The following is a 22,440-nucleotide window of genomic DNA, read 5'->3' as shown; positions in this document are numbered from 1 at the left end:
GTGTTCTAATGGTGGGCGGGGGGTGCCGGGAGTGGGGTCTGTGGAGGCTGGTGGAGTGTTCTAATGGTGGGCGGGGGGTGCTGGGAGTGGAAAGTAGGGGGTGAGGCGGGGATGGCAGAGCTGGAGCTGCCTCACCCTTGAGGAGTCTGGGTGGAGGCGGCAGCCCTGGGCATGGCCCTGGCCCACAGTTCGCAGGCAGGAGGCAGGGGCCACCCTCCCCGGTCCTTCCTCCCCTGGCCCCTGCCTCAGGTCTCCCTCGTCTCAGCAGCGGCGTCTCTGCAGCGAGGCCGTTCCCCTGGCTGCACCGGCTCCCCTCTGCTGGGCTCAGACAGGGGCACCTGTACCTCTAAGGCCGGGGCTGCCGAGCCGAGTGGAGGGGACTCGCTCTCCAGCCTCGAGGGCCAGGTGCTCCATCTGCCCTGTGGGGTGGAGTCACCGCACGGCCCTGGCTTTGGTGCTGCCAGCCGGGTCCAGGCCCTCCCTTGGCCCTGGAGTGACGGGCACAGAGGGCAGTCTCCCCTCGATGCGCCCTTATCTGTGAAGACAGTCCCCCCAACCCCTGTGCCTCCATCCGGGTTCCATCAGCAAAGGGAAGCCCCGGAGCTGGGGCCCGGCCTCGAGGCAGAGCTGGAAGCTGCTAAGCGGAGGGGCCTCAGCCCATGGTGGTGGGGAGGGCACCCCGGCCACCCTTGGTCCCAGCTGCCACCTGTGCGCTGGCTGTGCATTCCCTGAGTGGAGATGCCTGACCCCCGCAACGCTGGGCTACGGATGGTGGTGTGCTAACAGAGCTCCTTCCGCTCCTCCCTCCCACCCTGCTAGGGCTGGGCCACAGACACACAGGGTGGGTGGACTGTCTGGGGGAGAAGACTTTATTTCACAAGGTGAGGAACCTGGGCTGGCAGCCGACGCCCGCACACCAGGCTCCGGGACACACAGCGTCTGCACGTGGGGAGGGTGCTGGCCGCCCCAGCAGAAGTCTGACGTAGGTCTCGGCGTGTCTGTCAGTCATACCGCTGCCGCGGGGCTGGAGAGGCAGGACGTGCACCCAGCCTGTGGCTAGCGGGGCAGGGGACCCGCAGGTCCGGCCGAGCGGAGTGGCTGCAGGCTAGGCCACGGTCTGGCGGCTGAAGAGCTCGAGGGTGAGCGAGCTGAGGAAGGCGGGGATGCTGTCCTGGCGTCGCAGGTGCACCTCGATGAGCTCGCCCACGGTGTGCGAGAACTCCGTCTCCAGCAGCTGCATCTTGGAGCCCGAGGGGCTGGTGGCCTGTGGGGCAGGTAAGAGACAGGACAGCGGTCAGCCTGGCAGGCCTCTCTCCCTCTCCCCTCCCTCCCTACACAGCTCCTCCAGCCATGGGGGCTTCCCTTGGCCTGAGGACAGGGATAGATGTGTCCTTAACCCTGCCAGGCCTTATTCCAGGTCACCTAAAGGGACTGAATTAACCCAGGGCAGGGTCTCTGTCGTCTACACTGTCATGTGCACAGGCAGCTGGGGGTCCCAGGCATTGCGGGGTGTGCCCACCCAAGGCGCTGCTGCCTCGCCCTTTCCTCCTCCGCCTGGGGGGCTCCAGCACCTGTCTACGCACCTGTGACTGGCCCCAGTGCCACTCTCCACTGAGGCTGGAGGACCCCACGCCCTGGGCAAGTCCCGCAATGCCTTCCAGACTGCCTGGGGCCCCACAACCTAGGTTTCCCCATTTGTGAGGGGGTTCTGGGGCCAGGCGGGGTCTGGCTCTGTGGGTTCTGCAGCCCAGAGGGCAGCCTCCTGTAACTGGAGAACGGGCAAGGAGGAGATGGCCTGGTGACCAGGAGCTTCCAGATAGCACGGCAGGTGCCAGGGGACACAGGGCAGGACCTACAGGGTTCAGGTCACGCAGCAGGTCTGAGTGAGCTGCTGTGCCACCATCCTGGGCTGTGGGGAGTGGACAGAGGCCCTTCTGAGCAGGGACTCGGTCATCTCTCTCCCTCCCCAGCTGCCCCCGAGAGCCAGCCCCACCCCGGTCGGCACAGGGCAGAGGGCTCTGGCATGAACCCACTTCCCACTCTGGAGACCACAGCAGAGATGCCGCAGGTGGGAGGGGACACACCTGTGACACACACACTCCCAAATACGGGGAGACCCCTGCTTCCCAAGCCAGGGTGCTCGGTCTCCAGACAGCTCTCACCAGGAACGACTTCTTGCTGATGCCCAAATCTGCCCAGGTGCCTGCTGGCTGGTTCTGCCCCAGTGGGCACCCAGGCCCCGACTGTCCACAGGGCTGGCAGGTGTCCCACACAGCCCCAGGTCAGGCAGGACACAAACCCAGCCCACCAGAAAGCTCCCTCTCAAACCACGTCCCTGAAAAGTCCCGAACCCAGAATATGCCCGAACTCCCACAACTCCACCATAAAGACGACAGGGCCCAACTAAGGGGCCCTTGAACATCTTTCCAGAGAAGAGCCACACACGGCCAACGAGCTCATGCCAGGATGCCGGGCACCGGGGAAATGTGAACCGCACTGAGCGAGACACGGACCCGCCTGACGCCGACGGCCACAGAGAGCAAACAGCACAAGCTGCTGGGTGGAGGGGAATCCGACCCTCCGCGTCGCTGGTGGGGGCATGTGTGGGGCGGTTCCTGCAAACAGCTGGCGGCTCCTCAAAGAGCTGAACGCGGAGTCCATGGGCCCAGCACGTGCCCGCGTGCCCAGCCAGGGGGTCTGAGCGCTGATGTCCCCGGCAACACGATCCCATCCCTAACAGATGGGAAGTGGAACCAGCCCTCAACCGCTGGAGAGAGAAAACCGGGTTTACCCGTCAACACTGCTTCATACAGCTGAACTCTGAGACATGCTGCCACGTGGGTAAACCCCCAAAACATGCCCAGCCAGACACAAAGACGAGTCGGCACAACTCCACGCCTAGGGGATGTCCTGGAGGGGCACATCAGGGCTCAGGGCTGGTGGAAAGGCGCCACAGTTAGACTGTGGTAGCGGCTGCACACTGGATGTGCCGGGAAGAACGGAACCGTAGACTTGAGGGTGAGCCGCCTGTGTGTGCATCAGAGCTCAGGAAACTCTTGTAAAGCACTCCTCTGGCAGGCAGCCCTCTGGGAACCCTCCCCAGGAGCCACAGGGCGGCCTGGCTGCACCCAGCTTCGTCCTGGCAGCTCCCTGTCCACCGGGACCTGAGCTGGGCCCGGCCCTGATGGTGGCGCCGCCCCCCCCTCCACCTTGCTGCCTGGCCTGTTCCTGCACCTCCTGTTTCTCAGGAGCCGTCCCCCTGTTCCTGCTGCCTTAATACATTTGGCCTTGTCATAGTTCAACACAAACCATTTTTAAACAAAAACAAGAGAAACCACTCTGACCTTTTACTGAGAAAATCCTTTCATTTCTGCCTTCTGCTCTTGATTCTGAATTTCTCCCCCTAAATGTCAGAGGGGCTGATTCTCCTGCAGCTGCCGGGCAGGGGTGGGAGGCAGTGTGGGAAGAAGTCTCCTTAGCCGGCACCTTCGCCCTCCTCCCAACCCGGGGCTGGCAACCTGGCTGGGCCTGGAGCACTGAGGTACAGACTCCGGCCAGGCTGGACCGAAGAACAGCTGTTCTCCAGGCACTCACCTTCCCTGGTCCTCAGAGGCTGGCAGGCTTTGGGAGCCTGGCCGTTCTTTTCTAAAAATATATATATTTTTTAGAGACAAGTCTCACTGTCATCCAGGCTGGAGTGCAGTGGCATGATCATGGTTCACTGCAGCCTCGAACTCCTGGGCTCAAGTGACCCCCCCGCTCAGCCTCCTGAGCAGCTGGAATTACAGGCATGTGCCCCATCACACCTGGCTAATTTTTAAATTTTTTTTTTAGAGATAGACTTCAGCTTTGTTGCCCAGGCTTGTCTCAAACTCCTGTCTTGATGTGAGCCTCCTGCCTCAGTTTCCCACGAGGTGAGGATTACAGGCATGAGCTCTGATCATTCTTTATTTGAAACAGGTGCACCCTGCCAGTGTCAGCGAGACAGCTGCTCCCAATGGTAGGCCGGGTCGCCCACCCACGGCTCCTACAGCACCTCCTCTCTGCTGGCCTCAAGTGGCTCTGGAAGAATGATGCCCTAAGATTCCGTACTGCCCTCCAGGTTAGGGCGGGGGTGGACGGGGACAGGCAGGAGTGACCAGTACTACTCTCCTAGCTCAAGCCCCACACAAAGGCAGACTCAGTGTTTGCAAAACACCAGCCCCCTGCAAACAAGTCAACCCGCCCTGCAGCCCACCTCTGACTCCGTTTCCCCCAGCGTACCTGGCCGCATTGGGAGGGGCCGTCCCACTGACTCCGTTTCCCCCAGTGTACCTGGTCTGCATTGCGAGGGGCCACCCCACTGACTCTGTTTCCCCCAGTGTACCCGGTCTGCACTGGGAGGGGCCGCCCCACCTCTGACTCCGTTTCCCCCAGCGTACCCGGTCTGCATTGGGAGGGGCCGCCCCCCCTCTGACTCCGTTTCCCCCAGGGTACCCGGTCTGCATTGGGAGAGGCCGCCCCACCTCTGACTCCGTTTCCCCCAGCGTACCCGGTCTGCACTGGGAGGGGCCGCCTCACTGACTCTGTTTCCCCCAGTGTACCCGGTCTGCATTGGGAGGGGCCGCCCCCCCTCTGACTCCGTTTCCCCCAGGGTACCCGGTCTGCATTGGGAGAGGCCGCCCCACCTCTGACTCCGTTTCCCCCAGCGTACCCGGTCTGCACTGGGAGGGGCCGCCTCACTGACTCTGTTTCCCCCAGTGTACCCGGTCTGCATTGGGAGGGGCCGCCCCACCTCTGACTCCGTTTCCCCCAGTGTACCCGGTCTGCACTGGGAGGGGCTGCCCCACCTCTGACTCCGTTTCCCCCAGAGTACCCCGTCTGCATTGGGAGGGGCTGCCCCACTGACTCTGTTTCCCCCAGCGTACCCGGTCTGCACTGGGAGGGGCCGCCTCACTGACTCCGTTTCCCCCAGCATACCCGGCTGCACTGGGAGGGGCCGCCCCACCTCTGACTCTGTTTCCCCCAGCGTACCCGGCTGCATTGGGAGGGGCCGCCTCAGTCCGACACCCTCAGCGGCACTCTGGCATTAGCAGGACCTGCTGAATGAGTGGCACCCGGCCCATCCATCTCTGCTCAGCCCTCTGTCATGTTGAAATATCACACAGTCCCCAGGTACCTCATAAATCACTGTAATTAGGGGCTGCTCACTTAAAATTAGAGCGCAATTTTTTAAAAAGCAAATTGCCAGTGAGACACGTTGGCTGTGGCTGGAAATATTTATGGGGCGGCCTGCTTGCTGGCTGTGGCTTCCTCTCCCTTCTGTCTGGCCGGCCCGAGCTGCCATCTGTCTAGTCGGCACATACAGCGGCCGTGTGGCTGGCGGGTGCCCTGGGGGAGACTGAGACACTCGCTCTTAATGAAGACACTCTCAGTGTCCATTGTGGCCACTGCACTCCAGCCCAGACCCTGACTGGCATGGCCTGGGGCTCACCTGCCCCTCTGGAAGCAGAGCGGGCCTGCCCTGGAGGGTCAGGGGCCTCTGCAGCTTGTCTGTGGAACACGTGGGCCGGGAAGTGCATGCCCGGCCTCCATTCCAGCTCTGCCATGTGAGCAGGTCTCTGTGCAGTGCTCATACAGTGACCGGGGCTGCGGGGCCTTACTAAGCGCTGGTCCTACCATCCCCTGAGCTGAGCCCCGTGGTGTCCCAGGGGGCACGGACAACAGACACGGAGTGAGGGAGGAGTGCGGGCTGACGAGGCACTTGGAGAGCAGAGACAGCGCCTCTCTCCACACACCACCAACCGCAGGATGTGGTGGGGCTCGGAGGCCAAGGGGGAGGTGTGCGGGATTCCTGTCGAGAGCAAGACTCCCTGCGGCTGAGGGTCCAAGAGCAACTCCATGAACAGGGAAACTCGAGACGGAATGAAAGAAGCCCTGAGTCCTGGCTCAAACAAGCAAAGCTGAAATAATGCATTAAAATGAGAAAACATGCAGGAAATGGAAACGATGCTACTTTGAGATACTGGGAAGTTATGTGAATCCTGTTCATCTGTGGGGTGGCGTGAAGAGGTGGAGGCCACACCAGTGGACATCAAAACCAGAAACCAGTCAGCGAAAACAGGAAAACTGGGTAAGTGCCTGGAAATTAAACAGCACACTTCGAAGTAATCCACGAGTCAAATGGGATGCCTCGAAGGAAATAAAAAAGAACAGAATGGAAACAAGAATACAGCATAATAAAATTTGCCGGATGCACCCAAGGCAGTGCTTAGAGGGAAACTGACAGCACTCAATGCCTCTATCAGAAAAGAAGAAAGATCTCAAATCAATTCTCTAAATTCCTACTTTAAGAAACGAAGGCCAAAACAAGCCTGAAGCAGGAGGAGGAAATAATAAAAGTAGGAATGAACGGGAAAACAAAAGACAGTTCTTAAAACCAAAAACTGGTTCTTTAAAAAATAGCAATAAGGCCGGCCAGGAGCAGGGGCTTATGCCTGTAATCTTTGCACTTTGGGAGGCCAAGGTGAGAGGATTGCTTGAGCCCTGGAGTTTGAGAACAGCCTGGACAACACAGTGAGATCTCATCTCTACAATCAATCAGCCAGGTGTGGTGGCATGCACCTGTAGCCCCAGCTATTCGGGATCACTTGGGCCTAGGAGTTTGAGGCTGTAGTGAGCTGTGATCACACCACTGCACTCCAGCCTGGGCAACAGAGTGAGACCCTGTCTCAAAATTTTTTTAAAAAGACCAACAACAGTAAAATTGATAAACCCCTAGCAAAACTGCCAAAGATTAAAAAGAGAAGAGTGAAATGACCAATATCAGAAATGAAATGGAAGTATTATAATAGATCCAGAAGCTATTAAAATAACAATAAAAAATATGACAACGAAATTTGATGCTCATAAAGAACTGGACGGATTCCTGGAGAACCACAGACTACCAAAACGTGCCAAGATAAAATAGACAGCCTCGGTAGTCCTATAACCATTAAATAAATCAAGTTTGTTGTAATTAAAATGCTACTCAGAATCTCCAGTCCCAGATGGTTTCACTGGACAGTTTTACTGAACATTAAATATGAATTAATACCAATTTTACACAATCCTTTTTCAGTTAACAAAAGACAGGGAAACACCTTTCCACTATTAACCTTGTACTGAAACCAACAAGGATAGTGCGCACACACGCAGAAAAATACGTATGAGTCTCTCGTGAACTTGGATGCAAAAATACTCAACAAATACTAACAAATGGAATCCAGTAATATACAAAAAAGAGTATCACACCCTGACCAAGTAAGATTCAGTCGAGGTATAAAACAAAGGCTAGTTCAAATTTGAAAATCAATCAATGTTATCTGCCCTATCAACAGGCTAAAGAAAAACAATGCTATGATCCCACAAAGCATTTGACAACATTTAATCCCCATTCCTGAAGGGAACTCTTGCAAAGCAGGAATCAAGGCAAAGTCCTCCAGGAAGAACCCTCAGCTCACACTGCTTCGCGGAAGAGCCTGGCTGCCTTCCCTCCTTCGGTCAGCGGGGAGCTGGCTTACCCGACTCATCCTCAACCCAGCACAGGAGCCCCTCACGCCAGGGCATGAAGGTAAGAAAAGGAAAACAGCAGCGTAGGGACTGGAAAAGAAACGAACTGTCCCTACTCGCAAATGACGTGACGGCCCACGTAGAAAACCCTGAGCAATCTGCAGAAAACTCCTCAAACACTAAGTGAGTTCACGAAGGTTGCAGGAAATAAGATGAACACGCAAAAATCAACCACATTTCTATAAAGCAATTGCAAACCAGTGAAAAGCAAAATTAAAAAGCAATACCATTTACGGAACATCTTACATACTTGGGTATAAATCTAACAAAAACTTGCACCGTGTCTGCAGAAAGTCAGGAAATACTGATGAAAGGTATCAAAAGAATGTTTGCATAAATAGATACAATGTTTATGAACTGGAAGACTCAACATAGTAAATACATCAATGTTTCCAAACTTGATCTTTGGTTTTAATGTAATTGCTATCTAAACCTCAGTATAAATATATATTTTTGAAACAGGGTCTTATTCTGTCACCCAGGCTGCAGTGCAGTGGTGCGGTCTTGGCTCACTGCAGCCTCAAGCAATCTTCCTGCCTCAATGTCCCAAGTAGCTGGAACTACAGGTGCGCACCACCACTCATGGCTGTTTTTTGTAGAGATGGGGTCTCCCTATATTGCCCAGGCTGGTCTTGAACTCCTGGGCTCAGGCAATCCTCCTGTCTTGGCTTCCCCAAGTGTTGGGATTATAGGCATGAGCCACCATGCCTGGCCAGCATGATTTTTTTTTTTTTTTTGGTAGAGATATACAAGATTATTCTAAAATTTATACGGAAAGCAATTCCGAAAAAGAAGAGTGGAGGAACTGCCCTTCCTGATGTTGAGAACTGTACAGCTACAGCACAGCGTTACACGGCTCCTACGTCAGACAGACATGGCTGGGGCAGCGCTGGAGGGGAGATGTGGAGACCAGTGGAACAGAACAGAGGAACCTGAAACAGACCCACAGACACGTCCAGGCCACTTTCTAACAAAGAATATTATACCGTGACCACGTGGGACTTAGTTTAGGTGTACACGGCTAGTTTGGTATTTGAAAAATCAACGTAATCTGCTCTATCAACAGGTTAAAGAGCAAACAACAAATGATCCTATTAATTGATACAGAAAAGTCACAAAAGAGTCACAAAGGCGCTTCAGTGGAGGAAGGACAGTCTTGTCTTTGCTACAGCTGGTGCCAGAGCAGCTGGACATACGTAGTTAAAAAAAATTCTTTTTGACTGAAACCTCACACCTCATATAAAATTTAACTCAAACTGTATCATGAACTTACGTGTAAAACACAGAATTATTTTAAAAAAGAAATCTTCAGGATCTGGATGAGGCAGAGCTCTGAGACTCAACACCAAGGCACGATCCATAGAATAAAATTAAAATGGATAAATGGGCCTCACCAAAACTTTAGGAAATTGCACAGTGAAAGAGCCTGTGAAGCAGATAAAAGGACAAGCTACACGACAGGGTGCCAGTGTCTCCCTGCCTATCTCTCCCGGGACGCCACGGCCACGGGGGACCCCGGCTCCTGGAGGGGCCAGTGCACAGAACCCAGAGGGGTGACTGCAGTGTCTTAACCCCGAGTGGGATTCCTGCCTGTGCCCCGGCCCCACAGGGCAAGGCCGACATCTGTCTTGCTTCTCTCTTTTCCCAGGACAGACCTCACTGGGCTGGAGACTGGCCTGGGCACAGAGGCCACTGTGGCATCAGGGGCCATCGTGAGGACACAGAGGCCAAGGCTGTGGCATCAGGGGCCATCGTGAGGACACAGAGGCTGGGGCTGTGGCATCAGGGTTCATCGTGAGGACAGAGCACCCAGGCATTCTTAGACACATCCCTGCTCCCACTGGCCTTCCTGGGAGAAGCACCCCCATGTTCCAGATGAAAAGCTGCAGCTGCTGGGCCAGGGGACGCATGAACATTCCATGGTCAGATCTGCAAGCGCCATGCGCCTAACTGGACACAGCTCCAGGCGCCTGCTTCCCTGAAGCCCAGTCCTCCTGTCCTTGGTGCTGCAAGCTCCGCTCCCGAGCAGGGCTGTGTGTGGGGAGAGGACAGGAGCCCTCGGGGGAAGTTATGCTGGGGGCCCATTTGTCAGGGGAGGGAGGGCAGGAAGCAAGGTCCATGAGGATGGGGTACCCTGCAGCTGGGTCCTGACCCGGGGCTGCTCCCTCTCCTGGGCATAGACACTGCAGGCAAACAGCAGGCAGTCAGCCTGCCACCACCTCCCAGCTGCCACCACACGCCCTCGACAGACCTTCCAGATAAACGGCTCCATCCTGACTTGAGCACTGCTGGCCCCAACGCCTCCCCTCTTACTCCACCTGCTTGTGTGGGCCTCGGGGCAGAGCTGCCGGCATCGGGGGCTTTCACACCCACCAGACCTAGCTTCTAACCTCGGCTTGGCCACCAGGAAGCTGCGTGACCCTGGGCACATGGAAACGCCTCTCTGAGCCCGGTCTGCAACTGGGCACGGCCGAGAAGACTAACCAAGTCAGGTGCGTAAAACCACCGGGCTCGGGGGAGACGCTGAGCACAGTGGGATGAGGAAACCCTGTGCCCACATGACCCCGGGCCACGAGGACGGCGGCTGCCCCGTGCCCTAGCGCCACCGGATGGCCTCTACTGGAAAATGAGCTGCTCCCGGCCTCATCCCCACCTCACTGAAGCGGGACTGGTTGTCTGCCAGGCCCCGCAGCCCCCAGGCTTCCCACAGAGGCTCCCCCACCAGGACCCGCGGGAGAGGAGATGGACGTGCCTGGCTGGCCTCTGCCAGGGCAGCCGCAGGTCCCTGTGAACCTTGCTTGTAGAAGACACCTGCTCTCAAAGCCAGGCAAGGAGAGATTTTTTTTGTCTTGAGGCTGTAAGGAAATCAAAGTGTTTTCAGCTTCAAAAGACACTCTGGGCTTCTCAAGTTGAGAATCTGACGCATCCCAGGCACTTTCATGCACACGTGGGGCGAGCCGGGGAGAAGACTCAGCTGCGTCCACTGAGAGTCAGCCTTGAACTTCAGGGGTGAGAAACCCTGCAAGTTCACACTGCGACACGACACACACACCCACACACAGTGCAAAAGGACCCTTAGAAAATCATCAAAATGCTAACGGCGGTTAACTCGGAGTGTTGGCATGGAAAGTGACTCATGGTTCTCTGCATTTTCCAGACTTTTCTATATGCTGCATATTTGTAATTAGGAAAAAAGTATATCTAAGTTATATCTGCAAGGGCGGAATAGCTTTGAGACAGGCCGATGAGCACTATGGACACACGCAAGCACCAATCCTTACCCACCTGGCCTGCAACCCTCGGGCGTCTTGCCCGGGCCCGTCTGCCCGTCTGCCTGGAGCATCTCCGGACACTCTGTGGGAAGCCCCCTGTGGGCTGCTGAGGCCGATGCTGCCTGCCCACCTGCCCCAGATGTCCTGGGGTGCCACGCTGGCGTCATGGCTGGCATCTTGGCTGGTGGCACCACAGACACCGGGCGTGGGTCACAGCGCGACCTCAGCCAGCTGGTGGGGGTTGGGTGGCGCTGGTCAGGTGGCCACAGCAGAACCTACTGAGGCCACCACAGGGCTGCTGCTGAGGTGTGAGACACAGGCCCACGCCCCTTCGCACCCAGTGGCCAGGGCACCCAGGTTGGGCTTGTGCAAATCCCCGGTGGGGCACAGCTCTGTCTGTCCACGGGTCTTTGCAGTGCCCATCTGAGCGCCTGTGAACAGTACTGGGCAGTCTCACTGTGCACACGGCTCTGCATGAGCCTCCACGGCCAGGGCCGCCCTCGCTCCCCTAAAGAGTCTCAGGGGCTGAAGGCCTTGGACCACGGCGTCAGGGTCCAGAGGTGATAGACCTGGGTAATGTGTGCCCTCATCCCCGCAGGTGCTGCTGGGGGTTAGAGGTCAGCACGGTCCCGGCCCCGGGGTTAGAGGTCAGCGCGGTCCCCGCCCCCGGGTTAGAGGTCAGCACGGTCCCGGCCCCGGGGTTAGAGGTCAGTGTGGTCCATGCCCCGGGGTTACAGGTCCCCACCCCCGGGTTAGAGGTCAGCATGGTCCCGGCCCCGGGGTTAGAGGTCAGCGTGGTCCACGCCCCGGGGTTACAGGTCCCCGCCCCGGGGTTAGAGGTCAGCGCGGTCCCGGCCCCGGGGTTAGAGGTCAGCGCGGTCCCGGCCCCGGGGTTAGAGGTCAGCGCAGTCCCCGCCCCGGGGTTAGAGGTCAGTGTGGTCCTGGCCCCAGGGTTAGAGGTCAGCGCGGTCCCCGCCCCCAGGTTAGAGGTCAGCGCGGTCCCGGCCCTGGGGTTAGAGGTCAGCGTGGTCCCCACCCCGGAGTCAGAGGTCAGCGCAGTCCTCGCCCCTGGGTAAGAGGTCAGCGCAGTCCTGGCCCCGGGGTTAGAGGTCAGCGCGGTCCCCACCCCGGGGTTAGAGGTCAGCGCGGTCCACGCCCCGGGGTTACAGGTCCCCACCCCGGGGTTAGAGGTCAGCACAGTCCCCGCCCCGGGGTTAGAGGTCAGCGTGGTCCCGGCCCCGGGGTTATAGGTCAGCGCGGTCCCCGCCTCGGGGTTAGAGGTCAGCGTGGTCCTGGCCCCGGGGTTATAGGTCAGCGCGGTCCCCGCCCCGTTAGAGGTCAGCGTGGTCCCGGCCCCGGGGTTATAGGTCAGCGCGGTCCCCGCCTCGGGGTTAGAGGTCAGCGTGGTCCTGGCCCCGGGGTTATAGGTCAGCGCGGTCCCCGCCCCGGGGTTATAGGTCAGCGCGGTCCCCGCCCCGGGGTTAGAGGTCAGCGCGGTCCTGGCCCGGTTTCATGACTTGGCGGCAGTGATCTGTATCCCACAGGTCGGGAGTGATAACGTCGACTGTGCTGAACCTGCCGGGTGCAGCGTGAAAGTGGCTGGTGCTACCGTGGTCTACACAACGTTAGACCGGGATACCGAGGACCCCTGGCAGCCTCACATGTCACAGCGGGGCTCTGCACAGGAGTCTGTGCCTGTGCACATCCATGGCCTGAGGGTGACTGCGGAGCAGCAGCCACCACTGCGTCCTGATAGTCACTGCCTGGCTTGTCTCTGCTCTCAGGAGGGAGACAGCAAGCTTCCCGCCTCTGGTCTGTTACCTCAGCCGAGGGACTCCTCCTCCAGGCTGGCCACAGGACTTGTTCTAGCCCATGCCTGACTCCCCTGCTCACGGCCTCACTCCCTCATGGATGCCCATGACCGGCCCAGCCCCACCCTGCACATGTCCCCTGGCCCCTGGCCCAGCCCAGCTCAGCTCCTCAGAGCTCCTGGTCCGGAGGTCCAGGTTTGACCCTGGACACCCTGCTGTGTGGCCCTCAGCTCCCAAATCTCTCTGCACCCCCGTCCCTACGGTGCCCCTCGGGAGGCGATGAAGCCGGGCCCAAAGGAGGCCTCGCAGATGCTGCCATGCGAGCACCGCGCCCAGGGCCTGGCGGCAACTGGGTCAGGACAGCTTGGACAGAATGCCGAGAACAAATGTCCCAGCATGAAGTTCCAAAGAACGGAAGCTGGCAAAAAGCGTGTCCGGCACGGGGAAAATAGCTCAGCCAATTATTCCTGCCTAATTGTACCGAGGAAAGCATCTAAATACTGCCTGTGCTAATTATACCAGCGTTATTGGGGTTTATCTTCCCCGCGAGGGTGACCTTTCCTTCAAGAGTGACTGGCGGGGCGGGCAAGGCCAGGCACCCCAGCAGTCGCAGAAAAATCCCAAACCAACAATTATTATTATTATTATTCTATTTATACAGCTCCCCCTCGCACACAGGCGCTCTGCTTTAGAGCCACACACAGCTGCTCCTGCAGCCGCAGCCGGAGGGCAGCGGAGGGAGTGGGGCACCGGCGCAGGGTGGGGTGGCCTGCGCAGCCCCTGCTGTGAGTGGCATCTGCCACAGGGGGCTACAAGGGCCGTAGAAGGGCATGGAGGCCACAGGGATGAGTTAGAGGAGGTGGCAGGGATGGAGAAGGAGGGAGAGGGGGCTGAGTGTGGGTTAAAAGACAGGGACTGTCCCCGAGGGCAGCAGGAGCACAGAGCACAGTGAAGGTTAAGGGAAGAGGGCACACGGCGGGCAGGCGGGACGGGTGCTCAGCTCAGGCACGCGGGTGAGGAGGGAGGAGCTGCAGCACTGCCGGCGCCCAGTGGCTCCCTGGGCCCCACCTGGGTGTGGGCTCCTCCCCTCCTGAGCCCGGCCTGGGTGTGGGGTCCTCCTCTCCTGAGCCCAGGCTAGACAGCACCGCCCCTTCCAGCTGTAGCCGAATGAGGAGGAGAGGAGAGGACATCAGTGGCCTCTGCGCCTTCTCACCTCCCGCCCAGGCAAGGCCCACGCCGCTGGGGGTGATGTTTCGAGGAGTGCCATGCTTAGGGCAATGTGATACTGGGGATGTGGTGTGGGGAGGGCTGGAGATGCAGGCCCGCCCTCCTGGAAGGCTGCCCCTCTTATCTGCTATGGGCCCCGGGGCCCATCAGGTTTTCTCTGAGCTGAAGTTTCCTGAAGTTTCCTGAATGTAAAATGGAGACAAAATGTCTATTTTCCCATCTCAGAGGGCTGCTGGCAGCGTCTGGCCGAGACAGAGCCACACGGACAGACGCACCTGCCATCTGAAACAGCCAGAATATGAGGCATAAAATGTGAAACAACAGTTTTCAGTCAGGAAGGGTGGCGGGCCCTGAGAGACGGGGTGAGCCCGGGGAGACTGATCACGGCCCAGGCAGGGCCTCGGGGACCTTAGTTGAAGGACAGGGCTGGAGCTGGAGCCGGGGCACAGAGAGGGCTGAGTTCCCTGGAGTGCTCAGTGAGAGGCTGAGAAAACCTGGAGCATCAGAGAGAAAAAACCAGAAAACGGCACCTGAAGCTCACACCGGGCTGAAGCAGCGCCTGTCTCCAGCAGCCTTGCGGGAAAGCCTGCGAACTAGGCGGCTCCGGGGCACAGCACTGAGATGGGCACCCCTCAGCAAGGGGAGGTGTGAGCCCCAGACAGACGGATGCTGCCCTGCGCCCACCTCACACTTCCTGAACCAAGACCCAGAGGACCAGGCTGTTTCCAAGTACCTGAACTGTGTCTCCAAACAGAGCTCACGAATATTTACAGGAACACACATGCGCACGTGCATGCACAGGCACGCGCACACACACATGCACACACACCCTCGCAGCACCCAACAAAGAGAAAATCAGCCGAGTGAAACCAACCTAGGGCTGACCTGACGTCAGAAGCGGCAGATCACATTTAAGTCACTGTAACTTTGCTCCATATGCCCAAAAAGCTAAGGACAGACATAAAAGCGACCAAAAAGAGCCAAATTGACCTTCTAAGGATGAAGACAACAAGGGTGGGGGACGGATCCACGCCAGGTCAGATATCGTGGAAGCAAGATCAGTGAACCTGCAGATACAACCACGGAAACCGTCCGAGATGAAACCGATGAGAAAAAGAAAGGAAAGCGCATACAAACAACAAGGAAAAAACAGATAAATATAAAGCAGCAGCACACTGGGTGTGGGCTGTGGGGCGACGTCACGTGGCCTGACGCACATGGGGCGGGAGTCCTGGAGGTGGGCTGGTGGCACTTCTGAAATGGCCCCATCTCCAGGCATCACCTGCAGTAGCACCAGCCGTTCCGTGTGACTTACAGCTGATGGAAAGTGTGGCGCAAGTGCTGGCTGTCCCCTCTGCAATCGTGCCACGGCAGCCATGACTTCTGTGGCTCCCACCCTGGTTCTTGGAGCTCTGACATGCCAGCTGCTGTGGGTGAGCTGCCCATGTGGCAAGGAGCTGCCGTAGGAACCAAGCCCGGCAGCCCAACCACACATGAGAAACAGAATCCTTCTGACAGCCACATGGGTGCACCTGGACGTGGGACCTTCCCCAGCAGAGCCAAGAGGACTGTGGCTGGGGAGATCCCTGAGCAGACAGCCAGCTCAGCCACACTTGGACTCCTGACCTCAGAAGCCACAAGCCACTGAGTTCTGCAGCGATGTTATTCAAGGACTGGTCACTAATGGTGGGCACAGGGAAAGAGTCTTGAAAAAGTAATGGCCCCATTTTTCTGAAATGTGTGGAAAAGTGTAAACTGAGAGATCTGAGAAGTTCAAAGAACCCCAACCACCACCAAAAAAAAAAAAAAAAAAAAAAAAGGGAAAAACGACATCAAAGTACATCATAATCAAACTGCTCAAAACCAGTAGTACAGATGAAATCTTAAAAGCAGTCAGAGGAAGAAAAGACAATTGACCTACAGAGGAACGACGACAAGGATGACAGCAGACTTCTTGGAGGAAACACTGGAATTAAGAAGACAGTGAGATCACCTCTGTAAAGTACAGAGGGACAAAAAACAGCCCAGAATTCTCCACCCAGTGGAAATATCTCCTCCCAAATAAAGACTTCTTCAGGTGTGCAATTAAAATATCCAAAAGCAGCTGATTCACACTGCAAGAATATTAAACAAAGCTCTTCAGACAGAAGGAAAATGAGGATGCAAACAGGGGCTTACATAGCAGGCCGGGCGCGGTGGCTCACGCCTGTAATCCCAGCACTGTGGGAGGCCAAGGCGGGTGGATCACCTGAGGTCAGGAGTTCAAGACCAGCCTTGTCAACATGGTGAAACCCTGTTTCTACTAAAAATACAAAAACTGGCCAGGCGTGGTGGCACATCCTGTAATTACAGCTACTTGAGAGGCTGAGGCAGGAGAATCGCTTTAACCCGGGAGGTGGAGGTTGCAGTGAGCCGAGATCGCGCCACTGCACTCCAGCCTGGGGCGACAGAGGGGGACTCTGTCTCAAAAAATAAATAAAAATAAAAACAATCATGGGCCTACACAAGAAGAAGGAAGAACACCCCTACTCCTTCCATGAATGAGGGGTGGGAGCTGCATGTGCAGACATACACAACATTTACAACTATTTTTTAATTTACATATCTTTCAAAGATGACTGACTAACCAGAAACAAAAACAAAGTATTGTGGGGTTTATCATGTGCATAAATAAAACATATTACAAGCAGAGGACTAAGGCAGGAAGGAGAAGACTGGAAGTACGTGACTGTCAGGTTCTCACACTACACGTAAGGTGGTGTTGCATCATTTAAGGATAAGTGTGTTAAGTTAAAAGATCTACACCCTAAATCCTAACACAACCTGTCAGAAATACAGTTAACAAATCAAAAAAGGAGACACAGGAACTCCAAGAAAGGCAGAAAAAGAGGGAAGAAAAAGGAACAAAAGGACAGACAGGACAGACAGAAAACAAGTAACAAGATGATAGACTTATCTAATCAAAGTAGTAATCAAGTTAAACGTAAATGGCCTAAACACCCCAGTAAAAAGGCAGAGATTGTCAGATTTCACGCTCAGCTATATCCTGCTTTTAAGAAGTACATTTTAACTTGAAGACATAGTAGATTAACAGTAACATAAAGCAGATAGGGCACACTCACAGAAGCCAATTCACCCTGCGTTCAGGTGGCCACACCTCGCTTCTTCCCACGCTGCTTTACTGTGCTTCACAGACGCCACATTTTTCACAAGTTTAAAGTCTGTGTCTGGCAAGTCTGTCAGCACTATTTTTCCAAAAGCATGAATTTGCTTCATGTCTGTGTCACATATATATCCAACTTTTTCATTATTAATATATCTGTTATGGTAGTCTGTCATCTGTGATCTTTGATATCACCATTTTAATTGTTTCGGAGCGCCACAAACAGTGCCCATAAGATAGCAAACTTAACTGATAAATGTGCGTGTGGGCCAGGTGCGGTGGCTCAAGCCTGTAATCCCAGCACTTTGGGAGGCCGAGACAGGCGGATCACGAGGTCAGGAGATCAAGACCATCCTGGCTAACACGGTGAAACCCCGTCTCTACTAAAAAATACAAAAACAAAAACTAGCCGGGCGAGGTGGCGGGCGCCTGTAGTCCCAGCTACTCGGGAGGCTGAGGCAGGAGAATGGCTTGAACCCGGGAGGCGGAGCTTGCAGTGAGCTGAGATCCAGCCACTGCACTCCAGCCCGGGCGACAGAGCGAGACTCCATCTCAAAAAAAAAAAAAAAAAAAAAAAGTGCATGTGCTCTCACTACTCTGCTGACCAGTTGGCTGTCCCCCATCTCTCTCCTTCTCCGGGGGCCTCCCCATTCCCTGAGACACAACCATCATTGAAACCAGGCCTGTTAATAACCCTAGAATGGCCTCTAGGCATTCAGTGAAAGAAGACTCATGTGTCTCTCACGTTAAATCACAAGCTAGAGATAATTAAGTGTAATGAGGAAGGCATGTTGACAACTGAGACAGGCCAAAAGCTAGGTCTCTTGCACCAAACAGCTAGCCTGCAAGGGAGAAGTTCATAAAGGAAATCACAAGGGCTGTTCTAATGAACACGTGAATGATAAGAAAGCAGAACAGCCTTACTGCTAATATGGAGATTTTCAGGATGGTAAGTGAGCCTTTGGGGCCCTTATGAACGGTGCTGAGTCTTCTCTCTCTCTGCTCTAACAGCGGAACAACAAAGCCTGGATGACGGCACATTTGTTCAGATGCAGCAGGGTGCACTGAATATTTTAAGCCCACTGTTGAGACCTCCTGCTCAGAAAACAAAACTCCTTTCAAAACATTATTGCTCACTGACAATGCAACTAGTTACTGGGCTCTGATGGAGATGCTGGAGACTAACGTTGTTTCTATGACTGCTAACACAGCATCCATCCTGCAGCCCCTAGATCAAGCAACAACTGACTTTGAAGTGTTATTATTTAAGAAATACATTTTGTAAGGCTATAGTTGTCACAGGTAGTGATTCCTCTAATGCATCTGGCCAAAGTCAACTGAAAACCTTCTCGAAAGGAGTCGTCATTCTAGATGCCATTACGAACATTAGTGTTTTACAGGAGGTCGTCAAAGTATCACCATTAACAGGAGTTTGCAGAAGCTGGTTCCAGCCTTCATGGATGACTTGGTTCAAGAAGATGTCAGTGGAGGAAGATGGACAGATGTGGTGAAAATAGCAAGAGAACTAGAATTAGAAGCAGAGCCTTAAGATGTGACTAAATTGCTGCAATCTCATGATCAAGCTTGAATGGATGAGGAACCGCTTCTTATGAATGACCAAAGAAAGTGGCTTCTTGAGTTGGAATCTGCTCCTGGTGAAAATACTGTGAACATTGTTGAAAAATGACAGCCAAGTACATAAACTTGGTTGATAAAGCAGTTTGAGGGGTTGAGAGGATTGGCTCCAAGATTGAAAGAAGTTCTACTGTAGGCAAAATGGCATTAGAGAGCATTGCATGCTACAGAGAAATCTTTCATGAAAGGAAGAGTCAATGTGGCCAGCTTCATAGGTGTTTTTTATTAATATTTTGAGATGGAGTCATGCTCTGTTGCCCAGGCTGGAGTGCAAGGGCGGGATCTCAGCTCACTGCAACCTACACCTCCCAGGTTCAAGCGATTCTTGTGCCTCAACCTCCCAAGTAGCTGGGATTACAGGTACATGCCACCATACCTGACTAATTTTTGTACTTGTAGTAGAGACGGGGTTTCACCATGTTGGCCAGGCTGGTCTTGAACTCCTGGCCTCAAGTGATCCACTTGCCTTGGCCCCCCAAAGTGCTGGGATTACATGTGTGAGTTGGTGTTTTTAAGAAACTGTCACCCCAACCTTCAGCAACCACCACCCTGATCAGTCAGCAGCCATCACCATGAAAGCAAGAACCTCCACCAGCAAAGAGATTACAACTGGCTAAAGGTTCGGGTGATCATTAGCATTTTTTAGCAATAAAGTATTTTTAAAATCAGGACATGTACATGGCTTTTTAAAGACATAATGCTATTGTACCCTTGATGGACTACAGTACAGGATAAACAGAACTTTCGTATGTGCTGGGAAACAAAATTCATGGGACTCGCTTGATTGTGATATTAGCTTAATCACAGTGGTCCGGAACCAAATCCATGATATATCCAAGGTTACTCATTGATAGTGCAACTCTGTATCAGACAAAGATTTCAGAGCAAAGAATATTACGAGCAATAAAGGTCGTTTCATAATGATAAAAGGGTTATATATGAAACAAAAACTGGAATGCAAGAAGGAATAGAGAAACCTGTAATTATAGTCAGAGGTGTCAATATTCTCCTATCAATAATTGATAGAACAGGAAGACAGAAAATTAGCAAGGATATAGAAGCTTTGCAGACATTATTAAAAATGTCAGCTACGTGACATCAATATAGCACATTCCAGTGGGACACAGGATACACACAGATTTCAAGTACACACACAACATTTACCAAGGCAGTAACATTCTGGATGGACCTTAAAACAAATTTCAAGAAATGTGGCCGGATCCAGTGGCTCACGCCTGTAATCCCAGAACTTTGGGAGGCCAAGGCAGGTGGATCAGATCAGGAGTTTGAGACAGCCTGGCCTGGTGAAAACCTGTCTCTACTAAACATACAAAAATTAGCCGAGTGTGGTGGCACATGCCTGTAATCCCAGTTACTTAGGAGGCTGAGGTAGGAGGCAGGAGAATCACTTGAACTGGGAAGGCAGAGGTTGCAGTGAGCCGAGATTGTGCCACTGCACTCCAGCCTGGGTGACAGAACGAGACTCCGTTTCCAAAAAAAGTAAAAGGATTCAGACCGTTCTGAGAATGTTCACTGACTACAATGAAATTAAATAAGAAATTAGTAACAGAATGGCATCTGTAGATTTTCAAAAAATGTGGAAACTAACACACTTCCAAATAACCCATAGATCAAAGAAGAAAAAAAAAGGGAGATTAGTAAGTGATTTGAACTGAATGAAAATAAAAACAAAATATCAGAATTTGTGGGATGCCACTAAAGCAGAAACTAGGGGGAAACTTACAGCACTGAATGTCCACATTAAAAAAAGAAGAAAGGTCTCAAATCAGAGACTTCAGCTCTGCCCTTTAAGAACTAAAGAAGGGCAAATTAGACAAAGTAAGCAGAAGAAAGAAAATAAAGATCAAAGCAACAATTGGTGAAAGAAAACAAAAAAGCAGTAGAAATAATAAAACCAAAAGCTGTTTCTAGCCAGACTGACCTGGAATAAAAGAGAAGAGACAAATTACTAACATCAGGAACAAGAAAGGTGACAGCACTACAGATCCTACAGATGTTAAAAAGATAGTAAGAGAAATTATAAATAACTTTATGCCAATACCTTTGAAAACAGATTAAATGGACAAACTTCTGAAGATACAAACTACTAAAGCTCACCACAAAATAAAAAGATAATGTGAATAACCCTATGTCTATCAAGACATTGATGTGTAGCTAAAACGTCACGAAGAAAACTTCAAGGTTCAATGGGTTTGCTGATGAATTGTATCAACCATTTAAAGAAGAAAATATCAATTCTACATTAACTCTTTTTTTCCAGCTTGTTTTAATCAAGAATTCCACATGAACTCTTTAAGAAAATTGAAGAGGAGGAATGCTTTCCAACTCACTCTGTGAGACCACCATTACTATGATATACAAATCAGAAGACATTACAAGCCCACCCCAAAACTATGGAACAACCCTAAGGAATATTTATGCAAAACTTCAAAACAAAATGGTTAGCAATTCACATCCCGTGACATATAAAAAGGATAATGTATTATGACTAAATGGGGTTTATCCTAAGAATACAAGGTTGGTTTAACCCTAGAAAATCAAAGTAATTCCATATATTAACAAAGTACAAAAGGAAAACCATATGATCAACTCAATAAATGCAGAAAAAGCATCTGATCAAACCCAACAGGCATTCCTCCAAAAAAAAAGAAAAGAAAAATTCTCAGCAAACTAGGATTAGAAGAGAACTTCCTCAGCCTGAGAAAGGGTATCTATGAATGACGTACAGAGAATACCACACTTAATGGCTAAAGATTGGATGCTTTTCCTTCAGATCTGAAACAGGACAAGGATGTTCACTCTCACTGCTTGTATTCAGCATCATCCTGGAGGTTCTAGCTAGTGAAATAACACAAGAACAAGGAACTTCACAAGCATCCAGTGTGGATAAGTGGAAGTCCAAGTGTACCTACAGATAATATCATTGTAAGTGTACTTACAGATAATATCATCATCCAGTACTAAGAAGCTACTGGAACTCACACATGAGTTTAGCGAAGTTGCAAAATAAAAAGATCAATATACAAATGAATTGTTTTTATATAGTAGCAACAGAAATTAAACATAAAAACAAAACCCTTTTATAATAATATCAAAATCTAAAATACTTGGGATAAATCTGAAAAAGATGTGAAATACCTATGTTATCAGGAAGGGGTCTCAATCTAGACCCCAAGAAAGCGTTCTTGGATCTCGTACAAGAAAGAATTCGAGGTGAGTCCTTACAGTGAAGTGAAGGCAAGTTTATTAGGAAAGTAAAGAAACAAAAGAATGTCTACTCCATAGGCAGAGCAGTGACATGGGCTGCTTGACTAACGCTTATAGTTATTTCTTGATTATATCCTAAACAAGGGGTGGATTATTCATGAGTTTTCTGGGAAAGGGGTAGGCAATTCCCAGAACTGAGGGTTCTTCCCCCGTTTAGACCATATAGGGTAACTTCCTGACATTGCCATGGCATTTGTAAGCTGTCATGGCACTGGTGGGAGTGTCGTTTCGTATACTGATGCATTATAGTTACAGTATAACGAGCAGTGAGGACGACCAGAGGTCACTTCTTTTTTTTTTCTTTTTTTTTTTTTAAGACGGAGTCTCGCTCTGCCGCCCAGGGTGGAGTGCCATGGCGCGATCTTGGCTCACTGCAACCTCCGCCTCCCAGGTTCAAGCAATTCTCCTGCCTCAGCCTCCTGAGTAGCTGGGACTACAGGCACGCATCACCATG

At 52.9% G+C, this 22,440-nt stretch overlaps 1 protein-coding gene across 3 annotated transcripts in view; it reads right to left on the bottom strand.

Moving 5' to 3' along the window:
* Window positions 1-851: 851 nt before the first annotated feature.
* The window catches only part of LOC105537850 (mitotic spindle assembly checkpoint protein MAD1), a 399,899-nt gene continuing 378,310 nt past the window's right edge, over window positions 852-22,440 (bottom strand). For all 3 annotated transcript variants that reach the window (XM_011977540.1, XM_011977541.1, XM_011977542.1), the window contains one exon: window positions 852-1,264. In XM_011977540.1, coding sequence (XP_011832930.1) covers window positions 1,106-1,264 — 159 coding nt within the window. In that variant the 3' untranslated portion in view covers window positions 852-1,105. The remainder of the gene's footprint in view (window positions 1,265-22,440) is intronic.

This window comes from Mandrillus leucophaeus, unplaced genomic scaffold (genome assembly GCF_000951045.1).
Source record: "Mandrillus leucophaeus isolate KB7577 unplaced genomic scaffold, Mleu.le_1.0 Scaffold180, whole genome shotgun sequence".
NCBI lineage: Eukaryota > Metazoa > Chordata > Mammalia > Primates > Cercopithecidae > Mandrillus > Mandrillus leucophaeus.
Note: the sequence above shows the minus strand (reverse complement) of the source record. Positions and strands in the feature narration are given on the sequence as shown.